The sequence below is a fragment of the Danio aesculapii genome, chromosome 19 (genome assembly GCF_903798145.1).
Source record: "Danio aesculapii chromosome 19, fDanAes4.1, whole genome shotgun sequence".
Taxonomy (NCBI): Eukaryota; Metazoa; Chordata; class Actinopteri; order Cypriniformes; family Danionidae; genus Danio; species Danio aesculapii.
Window position 1 is genome coordinate 3,285,045 of NC_079453.1, and position 20,047 is coordinate 3,305,091.

At 33.5% G+C, this 20,047-nt stretch overlaps 1 protein-coding gene across 1 annotated transcript in view; it reads left to right on the forward strand.

The window, feature by feature from the left end:
- The window catches only part of rapgef5a (Rap guanine nucleotide exchange factor (GEF) 5a), a 107,748-nt gene extending 98,149 nt beyond the window's left edge, over positions 1-9,599 (forward strand). Inside the window, exons 20-26 of the mRNA XM_056479973.1 lie at positions 1,758-1,936; positions 3,616-3,706; positions 4,729-4,779; positions 4,902-4,989; positions 5,774-5,838; positions 5,925-5,979; positions 7,647-9,599. Coding sequence (XP_056335948.1) covers positions 1,758-1,936; positions 3,616-3,706; positions 4,729-4,779; positions 4,902-4,989; positions 5,774-5,838; positions 5,925-5,979; positions 7,647-7,765 — 648 coding nt within the window. The 3' untranslated portion in view covers positions 7,766-9,599. The remainder of the gene's footprint in view (positions 1-1,757; positions 1,937-3,615; positions 3,707-4,728; positions 4,780-4,901; positions 4,990-5,773; positions 5,839-5,924; positions 5,980-7,646) is intronic.
- The last annotated feature ends 10,448 nt before the right edge of the window (positions 9,600-20,047 follow it).

Sequence of the window (20,047 nt, forward strand, 5' to 3'; positions counted from 1 at the left end):
TTTGGTTTGATTGATTTGGTCGGTTGGTTGGTTTGATTTGATTTGATTTGATTTGATTTGATTTGATTTGATTTGATTTGGTTGGTTGGTTGGTTGGTTGGTTGGTTGGTTGGTTGGTTGTTTGTTTGGTTGGTTGATTTGATTTGATTGGTAGGTTGTTTGGTTGAATGATTGATCGGTTGGTTGGTTGATTTGATTGGTTGGTTGTTTGGTTGAATGATTGATCGGTTGGTTGGTTGGTTGGTTGGTTGGTTGGTTGATTTGATTGGTTGGTTGGTTGGTTGGTTGATTGATTGATTTGATTAGTTGGTTGGTTGACTTGACTTGATTTGATTGGTTAGTCGAATTGATTGATTTGGTTTGATTGATTTGGATGGCTTCGATGATTTGACTGGTTGGTTGGTTGGTTGGTTGGTTGATTTGATTTGATTGGTAGGTTGTTTGGTTAAATGATTGATCGGTTGGTTGGTTGGTTAATTTGGTTGGTTGGTTGATTTGATTTGATTTGAATGGTTTGTTTGGTTGGTTGTTTGGTTGGTTGGTTGGTTGATTTGATTTGATTGGTAGGTTGTTTGGTTGAATGATTGATCAGTTGGTTGGTTGGTTGGTTGATTTGATTCGTTGGTTGGTTGGTTGATTTGATTGGTTGGTAGATTTGATTTGATTGGTTAGTCGAATTGATTTTTTAGTTGATTGATTGATTGATTGATTTGGTTTGATTGATTTGGATAATTGGTTGGTTGATTTTGATTTGATTGGTAGGTTGTTTGGTTGAATGATTGATCGGTTGGTTGGTTGGTTGGTTGGTTGATTTGGTTGGTTGGTTGGTTGGTTGGTTGGTTGGTTGGTTGGTTAATTGATTTGATTAGTTGGTTGGTTGACTTGACTTGATTTGATTGGTTAGTCGAATTGATTGATTTGGTTTGATTGATTTGGATGGTTTCGATGATTTGATTGGTTGGTAGATTTGATTTGATTGGTTAGTCGAATTGATTTTTTAGTTGATTGATTGATTGATTGATTGATTTGGTTTGATTGATTTGGATAATTGGTTGGTTGATTTTGATTTGATTGGTAGGTTGTTTGGTTGAATGATTGATCGGTTGGTTGGTTGGTTGGTTGGTTGGTTGATTTGGTTGGTTGGTTGGTTGGTTGGTTGGTTGGTTAATTGATTTGATTAGTTGGTTGGTTGACTTGACTTGATTTGATTGGTTAGTCGAATTGATTGATTTGGTTTGATTGATTTGGATGGTTTCGATGATTTGGTTGGTTGGTTGGTTGGTTGATTTGATTTGATTGGTAGGTTGTTTGGTTGAATGATTGATCGGTTGGTTGGTTGATTTGATTGGTTGGTTGTTTGATTTGATTTGCTTGGTTGGTTGATTTGATTTGCTTGGTTGGTTGATTTGATTGGTTGGTTGGTTGGTTGGTTGAATTAGTTTAATTTGGTTGGTTGGTTGGTTGGTTGGTTGGTTGGTTGGTTGGTTGGTTGAATTAATTTGGTTAAGTGTTTGGTTGGTTGAATGATTGATCGGTTGGTTGGTTGGCTGGTTGGTTGGTTTGATTTGATTGGTTGGTTGTTTGGTTGAATGATTGATCAGTTGGTTGGTTGATTTGATTGGTAGGTTGGTTGGTTGTTTTTGATTGGTTGGTTGGTTAATTTGATTTGATTGATTGATTGATTGATTGATTGATTTGATTGAGAGCAGTGCATGGATGTGTCTGATGTTGTTTTTCTCTCTTTCTCTGTCTTACAGCAAGAGCTGATCTTCTACACGTTCAGCCGTCAGGCGAGCAGTGGCCACACAGTGGCGCTGGAGTTTCTGCTGCAGCGCTGTAATGAGGTGCAGCAGTGGGTGATGTCTGAGGTGCTGCTCTGCCCGTCGCTCAGCAAACGAGTGCAGCTGCTCAAGAAGTTCATCAAGATCGCTGCTCAGTGAGTCTCTAAACAATACAAGATTCTTGTCGGTCCAGACAGTATTAGTTACAGATTATTTGACAGATGTAAAGGAAAACAAGCAATATCCAATTAACTGTTCAGCTTTGATCAACAGTACTGATGTTTTAGACAAATACTGATGATCGAAAATACTGACTCAAAGAAAAACGTAAATAATGTATAAGCTGACAAATGTTTTATTATTAGAAATATATAATAGGGGCACTGTACTGTAGTGACAGAAATAAAATATTGATTTGAACATTATTTTATTGTTTTACTATTGTATTATTAAAATATAATAATGAATTGTGTGACAGCTATTGTTGATTTGGGTCACACTTTATTTTGATGGTCCGTTTGTTGAATTTAAGTTATATTGCATCTACATGCCAAATAATTCTCATTAGATTACAGGTAGACTGTTAGATTGAGGTTAGGCTTAGTGTAAGTTGACATGTACTTGCAAAGTTTCTTATTGTCAGTTAAATGTCTGTTGAATGTCTGTATCAACAGATTAAGCAGACAGTCTACTAATACTCAAATGGACCATCAAAATAAAGTGTTACCTTGATTTGTTTTCTAACGCTCTCTAAGGCATCATTGAAATACAGTAAAACACGTCATCTAGATACATGAAGTGTTTATTTTATTGTTTATAATACTGTATTCTAGTAAGATTATACTGTAATCAGTAATATGTTCAATAAAATAATATTGATGTATAATTGATAGTTGTAATTTTACTTTATATTTATTTATTAAACACAGACACAAATAAATTCATTATTATATTATAAATATATACTTTTAATTTGAATTTAGATTCTGGTGTTAAATGAAAACAGTTAACTTTTTATTAAAATATTATTATTATTATTATTATTATTATTATTATTATTATTATTATTATTATTATTATTATTATTGTTATTATTATTATTGTTGTTATTGTTATTGTTATTGTTATTATTATTGTTGTTATTATTATTATTATTATTATTATTATTATTATTATTGTTGTTATTATTATCATTATTATTATTATTATTGTTATTATTATTATTATTATTATTATTATTATTATTATTATTGTTATTATTATTATTATTATTATTATCATCATTATTATTGTTGTTGTTGTTATTGTTGTTATTATTATTATTATTATTATTATTATTATTATTGTTATTATTATTACTATCATTATTATTATTGTTGTTATTGTTATTATTATTATCATCATTATTATTGTTGTTGTTGTTGTTGTTGTTGTTGTTGTTGTTATTATTATTATTATTATTATTATTATTATTATTATTATTATTATTGTTATTATTATTATTATTATTATTATTATTATCATTAATATTGTTATTATTATCATTATTATTATTATTATCATTACTATTATTATTATTATTATTGTTATTATTATTATTATTATTATAGCAGCATTTTCCTGTAATTATTTTTGCAAAGTTCACAAAAAGATCTCATATATATTTTCAGTTGTAATTAATTCCATAAACCTTGCAGAATGAACGGTCTTGTGTGTGGGTTAGTATCAGCCAGCGAGGGTCTGCTAATGATGCGTGATGCAATGCTTTATTCATCAGGTTAATTAGTGTGTGGGTGTTTTAACTCTGTGAGTCACGACTGTGTTTGTGTTTCAGCTGTAAAGCACAGAGGAACCTCAATTCCTCATTTGCCATCATCATGGGCTTAAACACAGCGGCCGTCAGCCGACTTAACCAGACATGGGAGGTAATAATAAAAAAAGCACTGCACTGACCATAATAATTACATTTAACATAACCTAACAACTCCGGTCTTCAGAAATCATTCTGATATTCAGGTCTGAATACTAGCAATGTTAAAAAATCTAAACCAATTAACAAGGCAGGTGATACATGCTACTATAAGAAGACTTAAAGCTGAAATCTATATGGGTTAAAATGCCTAAGTTCAAAGCCATATCCTTACCTAGATCTATCACAATAATCAATATATCAGTTGGTGATATTTAAATGAGCGGCTGGTATTTAAATATGTTTGTCAGTTGCTGATATTTAAATGAACGGCTGGTATTTAAATATGTTTGTCAGTTGCTGATATTTAAATGAACGGCTGGTATTTAAATATGTTTGTCAGTTGCTGATATTTAAATGAACGGCTGGTATTTAAATGTTTGTCATGTCATGTCGCATTTGGTTCAGAGACACAAATTGCTTGTCAGCTGGAATCTAGTCACGTTAAGGCTGATTTATACTTCTTCATCAAGCCCACACGCATGCTCCTGCGCATCCTTCGCTCGGTCGCACAGCCATCACACATGGCTGACACCGACGCTGACGCACACCTCTCAAAAAATATAACTACTACACATCGCAATGATGCATCGCGCAAGCTCTGTGATTGGTCGGCTTGGTAGCAGTGACGAGCGTGGGCGGTGCTTAGAGACACGAGCCAAAGGAGCGATTGTTTACAAGTGTTGAATCCCATAAAGCAGCTCCAGATGGAAACTTTTGTTTTGTGTTTACCTTATGATTAAAGTTGTTGTACGTCCGCTGGTTCCCGCCGCTGAATGAGCACGTTTTAGCTACTTGTAGCGTTCAGAAAACAAATCACCCGCAAAGAAACTCGACACAGAGGAACAAACAAACCTGATGCACAGCTAGCGCAAGTGTTATTATGTGTAGTGTCACAGAGGCTGGAATAATTCACAACTAAAATCTATAGGTAAAGCTTATGTACACTTCTCCTTTATTTCTGTCTCTTTTCTGCAGAAAGTTCCAGGAAAATTCAAGAAGCTTTTCTCTGAGCTCGAGCTGTTGACCGTAAGTCAAACCTAGTTCATGTAAAACCACTACAAATAGGGCTCGTTTTGATTGCATCTTCACTTTTGTGCCACTAGAGGTCAGTAACGTTACGAGATTCGTCTGATTTTTCTCTTCCTCAGGATCCATCTATGAACCACAAAGCCTACAGAGACGCTTTCAAGAAAATGAAGCCGCCCAAAATACCCTTCATGCCGCTGCTGCTCAAAGGTGAACACTCACTTCCTGTCACCTGACCATATAAAGTGCATCATTTGGGTGACTGAAGTAAAATCTCAATTTTCTCCATAAGGAAATAACCTTTGAGAAGGATAAACCTTTGAGGACACTCGCGCAAAGAGCTTTGAGACTGTTTACGTCATTTGTTCACGTTTATTTCACTTATTATTACTGTGGGTTTTTTTTGTAACACTTTAGAATAATGGTCCAGTAGTTCATGTATTTAGTGTTTACTAACGGACATCACGGTGTCGCAGTGGGTAGCACGATCACCTCACAGCAAGAAGTTCGCTGGTTCGAGAATGAACTAAAATGTCGCCAACCGAAGTAAAGAGTGCGAGGCGAGGGGGAGTTATGGTTCGCGGACGAAAGTGAAGAGCGGGGAAGAGGTGGTGGGTTCTGGTGGGGGTGTTTGTTTGGGCCCAAAATAATATCTGCTTGTGCCCAGGCAGGTTTGTTGAGGCAAGTTGGAGCTAAATCATGCAGGGACACTGGCCCTCAAGTGTTACCATTTTTACGTCTAATAGCAGAAAACTACATTACCCATGATGCTGTGCAGAAAATGGCACCAATCAGAGTTGAGCAAAGTGCCAAAATGTCTTGAGCGCAGATAAATGTGAAATATATTGCTTCTATAGACACAACCAAGAATTTTATAAATTGTATTTAATTTAATCTAATTTTATTAGTTTTCTGCTTAAATTATGTTCAAAAAGTTATGTTGTGAATCTGTTGGTTGGTTTTGGTCTTATAATGCTGTGTAATGTCTTTTCAGACATCACCTTCATCCACGAGGGGAACAAAACATTTCATGATAACCTGGTGAACTTTGAGAAGCTGGTGAGTGTTTTTAGTGAGTGTCTTTAGCCTTTACTCTTAAGATGAGTTACTGATGCGTGTGTGTGTGTGCATGTGTGTGTTTTCAGCACATGATCGCAGACACGGTCCGACTCATTCGCCACTGTCAGACAGATCAAACAGGTCAGTCTCTCCTCATGACAGATATTAAAATCAGATGCTCTTAGGTTTATTTTGTGGAGGAATTTTATTTTTACACAAATGTTTTATTATTATGAGTTTCTAGCTATTAACCCTTTATTGTGCATAGAACCATGTATGGTAATTTGATTTACATATATAAATATGATAATATATGATAAAAATTATATATATATATATATATATATATATATATATATATATATATATATATATATATATATATATATATATATATATATATATAAAATTTATTATTATTATTATTATTAATTATATATATATATATATATATGTATATGTATGTGTATATATATATATATATATATATATATATATATATATATGTATATATATATATATGTGTGTGTGTGTGTGTGTGTGTGTGTATATATATATAAAATTTATTATTATTATTATTATTAATTATATATATATATATATATATATATATATATATATATATATATATATATATATATATATATATATACATAAGTATTTAGATTTTTATTATTTATTTTAAATCATAAAAGTTCAAAGTTTTACAATAAACCTAGTGACACATTTGTTTCCAATAGGTATTTTAATAAGTGCCCTAAAAAGGGTTAATAATAGTTCAGAATGCCATTAAATATAATATAATACACACTCTTAGAATGAGATAATACCAAAAATAATACATTTTTAATGCATATTTTTATTTTTGTCATGTTTTTTAGTTTTGTTAATAGTTAAAAATACCATAAAATATAATATAATTTACATTTTTCAGAGAGATAATAATTATTTCAGAATCAAATACTTTTAAAATGGTGTAATCAGACTCTAAATGTTGTAAAATAATAATATTGATTTACATTTTTAATTATTATTCAACATTCTGAGTCTGATTACATCATTTTAAAAGTATATGATTCTGAAATCTCATTGGTTATCAGCCATATATTTTGCCATCCAAAAGCAAAGTGTAGTAACTCCATATTTGGTCGAAAATTCAATTAAAGGTATAGTTCACCCAAAAAGGATGAAAATTCTGTCATTTTATACTATGCCTTTTTGAGATTCTTTCTTCTGTAAAACCCAAAAGAAGATATTTAGAAAGATGTCGGAAACCTGTAACCATTGACTTCCACAGTATTCGTTTTTCCAATGAAAATCAATGGTTACAGGTTTCCAACATTTATCTAAATATCTTCTTTAGTGTTCAACAGAAGAAACTACTAATGGTTTAGAACCACTTGAGGGAGCGTAAATAGAGATTACATTTTAATTTTGGGGTGAACTATCCCTTTTTAATGGTTTAAAAATAACATTTTTATTTAATAACATTCATATTTATATAATAATAATAACATTCAACGTTATAACATAAAATTGTTCTGATAAAATACTAATAAGTGGGCTATAAAAAGACTAAAATAATTGATTTAAAATCCATTTTTATTTATTTGATTAAAAATATATGATGCTTTGACTTTACAATTGTCTGTATTAATGCACCAATTTAAGTTGTATTTAATACCCCAGGTCAAGCTCTGCATGCACTTTAACAGCGCATCATCTTTCTTCATCAAAACTGACAGAATAAATCTATTTATTAATTCTGTTTCTCCTTTTTATTGTCATTTTTCTAACTCGCCTGTCAGGAAACGAGCTTTCGGCTGTTGACAGTCCTGAAGTGCGCTCGAGCGTCCATTACCTTCACATCATTGACAATCAGCAGACTCTGTTTGAGCTCTCGCACAGACTGGAGCCCAGAGTCTGAACGAGGAGAGAAAAAGAAGAAAGGAGAGAAGGAAGGAGGACAAATAGATGCTTGTGGAGTCTGAGAGAAAAGCAGAAAGGAGAGAGCGCCGCCTGCTGGACGCTCATATAGACACTGAACAGAGAGAGAGAGAGAGAGAGAAAACAGCACCACCTGCTGGACAAACACTGCACATTTAAAAGCTGAGCTATTATCTTCGCTGGACAAACCGACCAATCACAGCGGCCGCTCAGTCGCTATTGGTGGATGTGTGTGTATTTATTCCAGCAGACGAGCTCTTTCACAGCCAAATCAACAGGAGAACGGTGAAAATAGGCTGTTCTCTTATTGTTAATTGTTTCTTAATGTCAGAAAAAAAATCGAGACAAGCTTTTTCCTGTCCGCAGGGAGAGTGTGAACTTTTTCAGCATTGTTTTGTTGATGTTATTTAACTTCTACCAGCACTCTGGAGCTCATATTTATATAAGAATTGAATTTATCTGACTGCTAGGGCTGGGCGATATAATAACCAGATTAAATTATAATTAATACTCGTTCACTATTCTTCAGTTTCGGCCACAGTGGAATGAACCGCCAACTACTCTGGCATGTGCCCTTCCAGCTGCAACATATTATAATTATTATTTTAATTTAAAAAATACATTTTATCAGTATTTTGACCATGTGCAGTTCATTTTAATATTTGTGGTAAATATTAATTTAAAGGCTAATTTAATGTTGAAGGAACTGTAATTTTAACCAAATAGATGTATTGATATTTAAATTGTAAACTAATAAAGCATAAACAGCAATATTTCTTAAGACTTGATGCAAAAATTAATTATTTTAATTGATTCGTTGACATGGATGTTTTGAAGTGATTCACAGAAACGAATTAAACCATTTGGTTTTTACCACTGCTGTTAAAGTAATATAGGATTTTATACTATTATTTTATTTTTGTAAAACAATACAAAGTTATTTAAATCAAATTAATTATTTTATTTATTTTGTTTACTTATTGCATTCTGTTCAATCAAAGCAGTATGAACTGATTCACAGAAATGAATCAAATTATTTATTTTATTCTTTTTTTAATTTGTTAAATGAATCAGAACCGTATGAACTGATTCACAGAAATGAATCAGACCACTTGCCTTTTACTATTTTACTTTTCAAGAGTTCGCACTCAGATATTGCTTTAATATTAGCAGGTTTGGCATGCTGTCCCCGGAGAAAACCCTGAGCTCAGAGATAATTCCGCCTGGTTGATGAGCATGTAAGGGGGTACGAGATCAGGTAGCTCCCCCTGGTAAAGGAGGAAAGGGGGAGATTCTTCAAAATTAAGATAAGGGAGTAATGCTAGACGGTATATTTAGTTTGGAATAATCTGATTGGCTTACTAATGATTAAGGATGAGGGACCAGCTGCGATCAATCATATCACGTGCTCCTCTTGAAATTAGTTTGTGAAACTTCTCTTAAAATAAAAGTCATTTAGTACTTTATTCTATTTTATTTTATTTTATTTTTTTATAAAATAAAATCCAATAAAGCAATACATTGTTATTGATATTAAATTAATATTTCAGTTTAATTATTTTATTTGATTGGTTCAGTCAATCAAAACCGTATGAACTGATTCACAGAAACGAATCAAACCACTTGGTTTTTTCCTCCTACTTAATTTTTTTTTATCGTTATTTTATTTTTAATAAACAAAATCTAATTTAAAACATTATTGTAGATATTAAATTAACAGTTTAATTACTTATCTTGATTTGTAAAATCAATTGAAACGATATGAACTGATTCACAGAAACGAATCAAACCACTTGGTTTTTTCCTCCTACTTAATTTTTTTTATTATTATTTTATTTTAATTAACAAAATCTAATTAAAAAATTATTATAGATATTAAATTAACAGTTTAATTACTTAGCTTGACTTGTAAAATCAATTGAAACAATATCAACTGATTCGCAGAAACGAATCAAACCACTTGTTTTTTTCCTCCTACTTAATTTTTTGTTTATCCCATTATTTAATTTTTATTTTAAAAATCCAATAAAACATTAAATTGTTATTAATATTAAATTAATATTTTACTTTATTACTTTGTTCGATAAGTTAAATGAATCAAAATGGTTTGAACTGATTCACGGAAATGAACCAAATCAGAATCTTAATGGCATTATAAAATCCTTACCATGTCATTTATATATATATTAAAAAATTATATTTTATAAGCAGAGAGAAATATATTTATCGCCTAGCCCTAAAGTGTAAACAGACTGAACGAACAAAAAACTCAACCTGGTGTCAAAGGTCATGATGATGATGTCATATAGAGCCAAGTACTCGCTTTATACTGAATCTTGATATAGATGATATTGACGGTTTTGTATTTGAGCTTTGATTTCCTATTTGAAGCCGAAATCTTGAGCTTTTCTTATGTGTAATTGTTACAGTGACCTGACAGTATTATTTCCTATCGTCCGTCGGCTGGTCGAGGCTCTTGAAGATGTTAGTTTTGTGCATTTTTTTTTATTTTGCCTTTCACTCGCTCTCTATCCGCAACGCGAAGCTCTGTTTTAACGAGATTCTCTTCAAGTGACATGCATGCATATTGTATTTGCACTTACATCTTTGTTTGTACATTATTGTGTAAGAATGTATATACATATATCTATATACGTTGTTTATATATGTAAAGAGTCATTTGCGAACACGTTTCTGTGCCAAGCACTATGGGAGAGCAATGCAATATGCGGACATTTTAATATAGCCAGATGTTTTATAAAAGAGCCTTTGAATCCCCGGCTTTGTTCTGAAGACAGCAAAAGAGCTTCTTAAATGGGATCTGATGTCAAATTTTTAAACTAGTTTTCTTGATGCTTCAGCTTACTGAAATCGTAAGGGGAATATTGCGTTTGTAAATGACGAGCTCAGGAAAGATCAGAGTTTTTTGGCCCACTGAAGGTGTGATTGGGCCAAAAGTATCTGGCTGCAGACTTCCACATGCAGTCTCAGAGACGTGCACTTAATAGAGTAAAGCCGCGGTCACACTACACTTTCCGCCCCTTAGACTTCCATTCATATGCAAGCGAATGCGACAGACCGCAAACACAAGCTTGTGCGACAAGTTTCGCAGTTTGCTGTTCACATCCTTGACAATCTCGCATAGACTGGAGCCTAGAGGGGGAAAAAAAGGAGAAAAGAAAGAAGGGAAAGTAGATGCTCGTAGAGTCTTAGAGAAAAGCAGAAAGGAGAGAGCGCCACCTGCTGGACGCTCATATAGACACTGAAGAGAGAGAGAGAAACAGCACCCCCTGCTGGACAAACACTGCACAATTAAAAGCTGAGCTGCTATTTTACAAAACAGCACCTTCGCTGGACACACCGACCAATTACAGCGGCCGCTCAGTCGCTATTGGTGGATGTGTGTGTATTTACTCCAGCAGGCGAGCTCTTTCACAGCCAGATCAACCAGAGATCGGTCACACTGCACTTTCCGCCCGCATAGACTTCCATTCATATGCAAACGAATGCAACAGACTGGAAACGCAAGCTTGTGCGACAAGTGCGACAAGCATGGTGAACTTTGACCTGCAAAATTACATCACGTGACTGCGTGTGATCAATCGAAAATCAAAACTTGACCTCAGTGTACAGAAATTTCAATTATGGACCAATCGCTTTATTTAGTGTGTAATAATCTTGTTTAATCCCACCCCTTTTCGCAACACCGTCCGACAGAATTTCGCATGCTCAAACTCTAGTGTGACCGCGGCATTAGTGACATCACTGAGTACATTTACATGGACACCAATACTCTGATTAAGTAATAATACGATTAACACCAATAATACGATTTAGACAATACTCTTGATTAAGAGTCTACCACGTTAACTGAGATTTTTGATGATCTTTATCCAACTGAAGTCATAATCAAACTAAACAGAAATTAAAATAAGACGAGGAGTATTCCTGTTTTAGTGGCGCAGTTCAGACGTGTAAACACCGCAATCAAACTACAATAGCTTTGTAGTACTTTTCGCTATATTTTTGGACAGGACGCACACACGGCAGTGGTCAGGTGTTTGACAGCAAACAAACCAGAATAGCATCAAGCAAGAGAGCACATTTTGGTGCGAGCGGGAAATGATGACTGAAAATTCTGGAAGGAATGAACATTAAAATAATGAGTGAATGAAATGGCAGAGGTGGCTTGTTGCTTGAGAATTTGTATTCGCCGTTGTCTGTTTATATACAGTATATTTATATATACATATATATGAGAACTTAACTGAAGTTGAAAAAATGAAACGCCCAAAATCACATATGGTGCGATGACGAACATTAACTGTTGTTGCATGAAATGCCAGAGGAAACTAGCGGTAAATGCTAACATTAATGACGTTAATCCAGGGGTGTCAAACTCACTTTAGCACAGGGGCCACATGGAGGAAAATCTATTACCAAGTAAAATAGTACCAAGGAATGGTAAAATCATGGTATATACAAACTTATAAACAATATCTTGAGATTGTGTTCTTTGTTTTAATACAATCAACATAAAACAAAGCTGGAGCCTGAGGACCATAGATCTCACAGCAATTCGTAACTTCGTAACCGAATTCGTACGATATCATTCGTATAATTTAGTGCGATTTGCTCATCCACCACTGGCGGATAGGTTTAGGGGTGTGGTTGGGTGCCACGCCTCTTTTTTTATATCATACATATTTATACGACTAAACTTGTATGAATTAGCCATGAAACTGCCAAAATGAGAAGTAGTTGCGTTTCCTTGTGAGAACACCTCAGTGTGGTGTGGCACTGCGTAGATGTGGTCTTTCTCTCTGAGAAGGCTGTCTAACTGACGTTGATTCAGGCTTCTGGATTGGATGAAATTAACAGTTTGCTATTGCGCCATCCAGTGGACACAATTGGAACCGCAGTTTCTTTTATTGAAAAATTGCAGCTTATTTTTATACTTTACAGATTCATCTCATCTTCATCCCTGATCCGGCCCGCGGGACGTACGTCTGACACCCCTGCGTTAATCAATCTATGTACTATAACGTGTAAAATGGGAACGTTCAAAAAGCAACTCATGTAAACACCTTACTCATATTATTGTCTTATTCAGAATAAGGCCAATAATTAGATTACTGATGTCCATGTAAATGTAGTCATTGTGAGGAATAGGATTAGGTGTACACACTAAAAACGTCAACATGACGTCAGACTGACGTTGTACCCCAACGTCGTGAGATGTTGCTTTTTGTCTGGAAATGAAAATCGGGTTGACATCAGAACCCAACGTCAGATCAGCGTCAATGTCTAATGTTGGACAGACGTCGCATTTTTTCACTTTCCAACACAACCTAAAAACAACAAAATGTCAACGTCTAATGATGTTACAGCTTGTGTGGACGTTACCTTAATGACGTCTATCAGACGTTGGGTTTTGGTTGCCATACCTGATAAATAAATGTCAGTATTTAAGATCAATATGACGTTGATTTAAGATGTTGGCTTGACGATTTTGGTCACTTTCCAAGACACCCTAAAATGAACCAAATATCAACGTCATTTCAGGTCGTTATTAGACTTCAAAATAACGTCCTTGGATGCTGGCGACCTAAATATGACGGTGTTTGTCTGCTGGGCTGGTCTGCAGTCAGATCCCTCTCCATTGGGCTCTAAACTTCATCTATTTCTCCACTGCCACATTTTGTTCACGGGTGCAGAAGTGCAAACATCTCACCTGAATGTCCTGTGACTGAACACTGAGCTTTTATTATGTATATCTATACAGCACTTGTGTTATCTTGTGTTTTTGAAGGGTTGTTGGAGGTGCAGAACACTTTACACCAGGGGTCACCAATCACGGTCCGGGAGGGCCGGTGTCCCTGCAGGGTTTAGCTTCAACTTGCCTCAACACACCAGCTTGATTGTTTCAAGAATACCTAGTAAGACCTTGATTAGCTTGTTCAGGTGTGTTTGATTAGGGTTGGAGCTAAAATCTGCAGGACACCAGCCCTGCAGGAACAAGTTTGGTGACCCCTGCTTTACACTGTAAAAAAATGTTTCGTGATTCACAATGGTCTCAGTTTATTTACTGTTGCGAATTGCATTATGGGATGTTGATCTCTGCTCTGAGTTTTGATTATGAAAATTCAACTACAGTTTAACAAAGGGACTTTTATTGACATTTTAGTAGTTTGAGGATAATATAATGGATAAGAAATAATATATGGAGGAATAAGTCTGTAAAATAACTGTAAATGTGCTGGCGGTTTATTACAAGGTGTTTGTAGCTTAATATACAACACCCACCCAGATGATATATCACTTTAAACTATTAAAAATGTTCATAAAAGTCACGTTTACAAACTTTACAAGGTTCAAATTTGTTTGAAAAAAAGATCAAGCTCCCATAATGCAATTGAAAAGCAGAAATATACTGGGGGAAATAAAACATGTATCACAAAATACTAATATTCAGTGTACTGTGGACCGTTCACAGATAGAGATGAAGATGATACTTGCAGTCTAAAGGTTTAGTGAATCTGATAAAAAATAATATTAATAATTGTCTGCCACACATTTAGCTCCAAAGAATAAATAATGATAAACATCTAGTCCAAAATGTCCTTGTTTTTTAATTTAAATTAATATTTAATCTTGCGTTATGAAGTTTTCATAATATTTTGCATAATTCATATTTATTTTTATGGGAAGAGTAATATAAAACATTTCCATCGTTTCCAGACTCTTATTGTAATCTTTTTATTTAAATGATATTTTTATTCATCTTATTTGATTAGGGTTGGAGCTAAAATCTGCAGGACACCGGCCCTCCAGGAACAAGTTTGGTGACCCCTGCTTTACACTGTAAAAAAATGTTTCGTGATTCACAATGGTCTCAGTTTATTTACTGTTGCGAATTGCATTATGGGATGTTGATCTCTGCTCTGAGTTTTGATGATGAAAATTCAACTACAGTTTAACAAAGGGACATTTATATGCGTTATGAAGTTTTCATAATATTTTGAATATTAATAATTCATATTTATTTTTATGGGAAGAGTAATATAAAACATTTCCAGACTCGTATTGTTATCTTTTTATTTAAATGTTATTCTTATTCATCTTATTTGAGTTTTGTTAGGGATAACAAGCAAACAAGTTATTGAAAAACATCACATTTTATTTTTACATCTAGTCGTTTATTTTAATTTCAGCAGTGTAATAATAAATACATCATATTTTAACTTCTTTAATTACACTTTCATTTTTTTATGATTCATTTTGTTTGTTTTTATTTCAGTAAAACTTCAATATTTTATTGTTTGTTTATTTTTTACCTTTTTTTTTTATTAGATTCACTTTATTGAAGTATTTATTTTAGAGATCTGCTGAAACCTCGGGCTCCTGCTGGCTCCTGGAGATTTACAGCTGATCATGAAATTGTGTTAAGAATTATTTTCGATGATAAGAAGCTGAAGGGATGTCCAACAGAAAGCCACTGAAGATGATCATTTAGGGGTGTTGCTGTAGCCTGCGAATGTAAATATAGATATGCTCTGAATATAAGACTACACGTTAAAAAAAAGAGAGATTCAAAGCAATATATTTACAGTCTGTCGCTCTAGAAACCACACGTCTTTTCTATAACCTGCATTTTTACAATAATGTTCAAAAGCAAATGTCAATAAAAGATTTATGTAACATCACAAGTGAATCGATGTGGTTCTTTTATCAACTATTTGTCAACAATTTATTTGGTCTGCATTTAGTTTATCATTAGATGACACTAGATGATGAATCTATCCAGCCTTAAAGTATTTATTTAAGGTTGTTGTTAATCGATGGCTTATTTTGTACTGTTTTTGTAAAGTTATTTTGTGTGTTTTATATCTTCTATTTGAGCGCTTTGGGTTTAAGAAAAGCACATTACAAATGAAATGCATTATTATTATTATTATTATTATTATCATCCTCATTATTATTATTATTATTATTATTATTATTATTATTATTTTTATCATTATTATTTATTATTATTATTATCATTATTATTATTATCATTATTATCATTATTATTATTATTATCATTATTATTTATTATTATTATTATTATTATTATTATTATCATTATTATTATTATTATTATCATTATTATTTATTATTATTATTATTATTATTATTATTATTATCATTATTATTATTATTATTATCATCATCCTCATTATTATTATTATTATTATTATTATTATTATTATTATTATTATTATCATTATTATTTATGATTATCATTATTATTTATTATTATTATTATTTATTATTATTATTATCATTATTATTATTATTATTATTATTTATTATTATTATTATTATTATTATTATTATCATTATTATTATTATTATCATTATTATTTATTATTATTATTATCATTATTATTTATTATTATTATTATTATTATCATTATTATTATCATCATCCTCATTATTATTATTATTATTATTATTATTATTATTATTATTATTATCATTATTATTTATCATTATTATTATTATTATTATCATTATTATTTATTATTATTATTATTATTATCATCATCATTATTATTAATTATTATTATCATTATTATTTATTATTATTATTATTATTATTATCATTATTATTATTATTATTATTATTATTACTACACAAACCTAAAACCAGGTGAGACAACTCGAAATGAACGCATGGAGAGACTTTGCCCAGTTTTGTTCAGAAAACATTAGTTAAACTTTGATCCAGCTGTTATCTTGAGCTCTTACATTTACATTTAGTCATTTAGCAGACGCTTTTATCCAAAGCGACTTACAAATGAGGACAAGGAAGCAATTTACACAACTATAAGAGCAGCAGTGAACAAGTGCTATAGACAAGTTTCAGGTGTGTAAAGTCTAAGAAGCAAAGCATTAGTAATTTATTTTTTTTTATTATTTTTTTTGAGAGAGAGAGAGTACAGTTAGTGGTACAGCCAGAGAGGCAGTTACAGATTAGGAAGGAAAGTGGAGACTAAATAGTTGAGTTTTTAGTCGTTTCTTGAAGACAGCAAGTGACTCGGCTGTTCTGATGTAGTTAGGGAGTTCATTCCACCAACTGGGCAGATTGAATGTGAGGGTTCAGGAAAGTGATTTCTTCCCTCTTTGGGATGGAACCACGAGGCGACGTTCATTCACAGAACGCAAGTTTCTGGAGGGCACATATATCTGCAGAAGTGAGAGCAGATAAGAAGGAGCAAAGCCAGAGGTCGCTTTGTAAGCAAACATCAGAGCTTTGAATTTGATGCGAGCAGCAACTGGCAGCCAGTGCAAACGGGTGAGTAGCGGAGTGACATGTGCTCTTTTGGGTTCATCAAAGACCACTCGTGCTGCTGCGTTCTGAAGCAGCTGAAGAGGTTTGATAGAGTTAGCTGGAAGCCCGGCTAGCAGAGAGTTGCAATAATCCAGTTTGGAGAGAACAAGAGCTTGAACAATGAGTTGAGCTGCATGTTCAGATTGGAAGGGTCGGACCTTTCTGATGTTATAGAGTGCGAATCTGCAAGATCGAGCAGTTCTAGAAATGTGCTCAGAGAAGTTTAGTTGGTCATCAATCGTTACTCCAAGGCTTTTTACCATTTTGGATGCAGTGATGGTTGCTCCGTCCATCTGGATTGAAAAGTTATGGTGAAGAGTCGGGTTGGCAGAAACTTCAAGCATTTCGGTTTTCGTGAGGTTAAGCTGAAGATGATGATCTTTCATCCAGTGTGAAATGTCTGACAGGCAGGCTGAGATGAGAGCTGGAACCGAGGGATCATCAGGGTTAAAAGAGAGGTATAGCTGGGTATCATCAGCATAGCAGTGGTAGGAAAATCCATGTTTCTGGATGACTGGTCCTAAAGATGTCTCAAGAGATCAGATGGTGGATTTCAGCTTTACTGCTTCATGTCCTGAAAATAAAATGTGTTAAGTATCATGGTTTTATTTAGTGTATTTCAAGTTGCAGGAATTTTATGTGATTGGAAACACATGATGGAACGACATGCCATGCCACTTCTGTGACATTTTGTTCAGGTAGGGTAAGTGGGTGTTATCAGGTGAGCTGCATTTATGATACTTCCTGGTTAACTCAGGATTACGAGGAGTGTAAGCGTTTTAGAAAAGTATTAATAACTAACACTAAAGAGCGATTAGTTTTTGTTACTTAAAAAAGAGAGTAAACTCGTTGCTTTATAATAATAAAACTTAAGTTAGTGGGTTTACTGACTTTTTTTTAAGTAAAATCAACTTTTTGCTTTTAAGGCAAGGGGTTTACTCACTTACTTTTATTTAAAGTAAAGTAATTAATCACTTTTTACAGTGTATACTTTAAGTAATTTATTCTGATACTTGTTTTTGGTCAACCACATAACTTTGCGATGCTGTTTACAAATGTTCGTTGTGTACAAAATGCATGTTTGTGCAACACACAGGCCAGAAAACAGACTGTGAGAGAGCTCGTTTTCTACTTATTTGAATAGATAGATTATGAAAGACATGGCAATCTTACAGGCTAACACTTCTACATTGATGTTGTGAAGTTGTTTCTTAAAATATAATCTCAAATATATGAAAAAAGGCAGCACGGTGGCTCAGTGGTTAGCGCTGGTTCGAGCCTCGGCTGGGTCAGTTGAAATTTCTGTGTGGAGTTTGCGTGTTCTCCTCATGTTGGCGTGGGTTTCCCCAGGCTGCTCTGGTTTCCCCCAGAAGTCCAAACACATGCGCTAAATGTGAATTGGGTAATCTAAATTGTCCGTAGTGTATGAGTGTGTATTGATGTTTCCCAGTGATGGGTTGCAGCTGGAAGGGCATCCGCTGCGTAAAACATATGCTGGATAAGTTGGCGGTTCATTCCGCTGTGGCGACCCCGGATTAATAAAGGGACTAAGCCGAAAAGAAAATGAATGAACTGGTTTTATTGCCCAATGTCTAGCATCAATGCATGCTTGGTTTTTACATTAGATTAATCCAGTGTTTCCCAACCCTGTTCCTGAAGGCACACCAACAGTCCACATTTTCAACCTCTTCCTATTTAAACACCTGAATCAAATTTGTAGCATTATTTGTCAAATTAAAATCTTTAATGACAAGAAATGTGTGATATATCATCCACGGTGTTCACTTGTAATATCTTCTTTGCTGCAGCTGGTTTGCCACAGCAAATGTAATGTAAATATTTTTAATAAAGCTATTATAATAAATCTCAATGTTCTCCTTTTGTCTGTGTTTTACTGTAAAAATGATTAACATTTTAAAAATACATAAAAATTGCCCAAAATTTGATTAAGCACTGCAGTATAAGGTTTGCTTCAGGGTTATATGACATAAAACCGGTCATAGGACAGTTTACCTTCTAACAAGACAATGACCCTAAGCACACAGCTAAAATAACGGAGTAGCTTCACAACAACTGTGACTGTTCTTGAATGGCCCAGCCAGAGCACTGATGTAAACCCAATTGAGCATCTCTGAAGAAACCTAAAAATTGCCCACCAACAATTACCATCCAACCTGACAGAACTGGAGAGGATCTGCAAGGAGGAATGGCAGAAAAACCCCAACTCTAACTTGTTGCATCTTTCCCAAAGCGTCTGAATACTTAGAAAAACTGAAATATCACATGGTCTTTTAATAAACCTGCAAAAATGTCAACAATTCTGTGTTTTTCTGTCAATATGGGGTACTGTGTGTTCATTAATGAAGAAAAAAAAATGAACTTAAATGATTTTAGCAAATGGCTGCAATATAACTGAGTGAAAAATTTAAGGGGGTCTGAATTCTTGTCGTACCCACTGTATACTTTGTTTTAATGCCATCTCGATTTAAATGAGCTGTTTAAATGAGCATTTATTCACCCTCAGGACATTAAAGCAGATCTCAAGCTCAGTCTGTGCTCCTTGTTGTACATAACGTTGAGTTTCTGGCTCAGATGATCATTTCTCTTCATATTAACTCAACATAATTTGAGGTGTTGGATGTGTTTCCTGTGTTAATATCCATCTAGCCACTGACCTACCCATTTAGCAACCTACTAATCTATCTGTAAAGCAAGTGTTGGGACGTTTACAAAATATTGCAGCTTTAGAAAAGAATGAAATATCACTTCCTGCACATTTAAGGAGGACGGTTGTTTAGTATGCATGTGTTAATCTAGATGTAACACAGCAAAATAAAAGGGAACATCGGCACCCTTTTATGCAACATTTATACAACACAAATA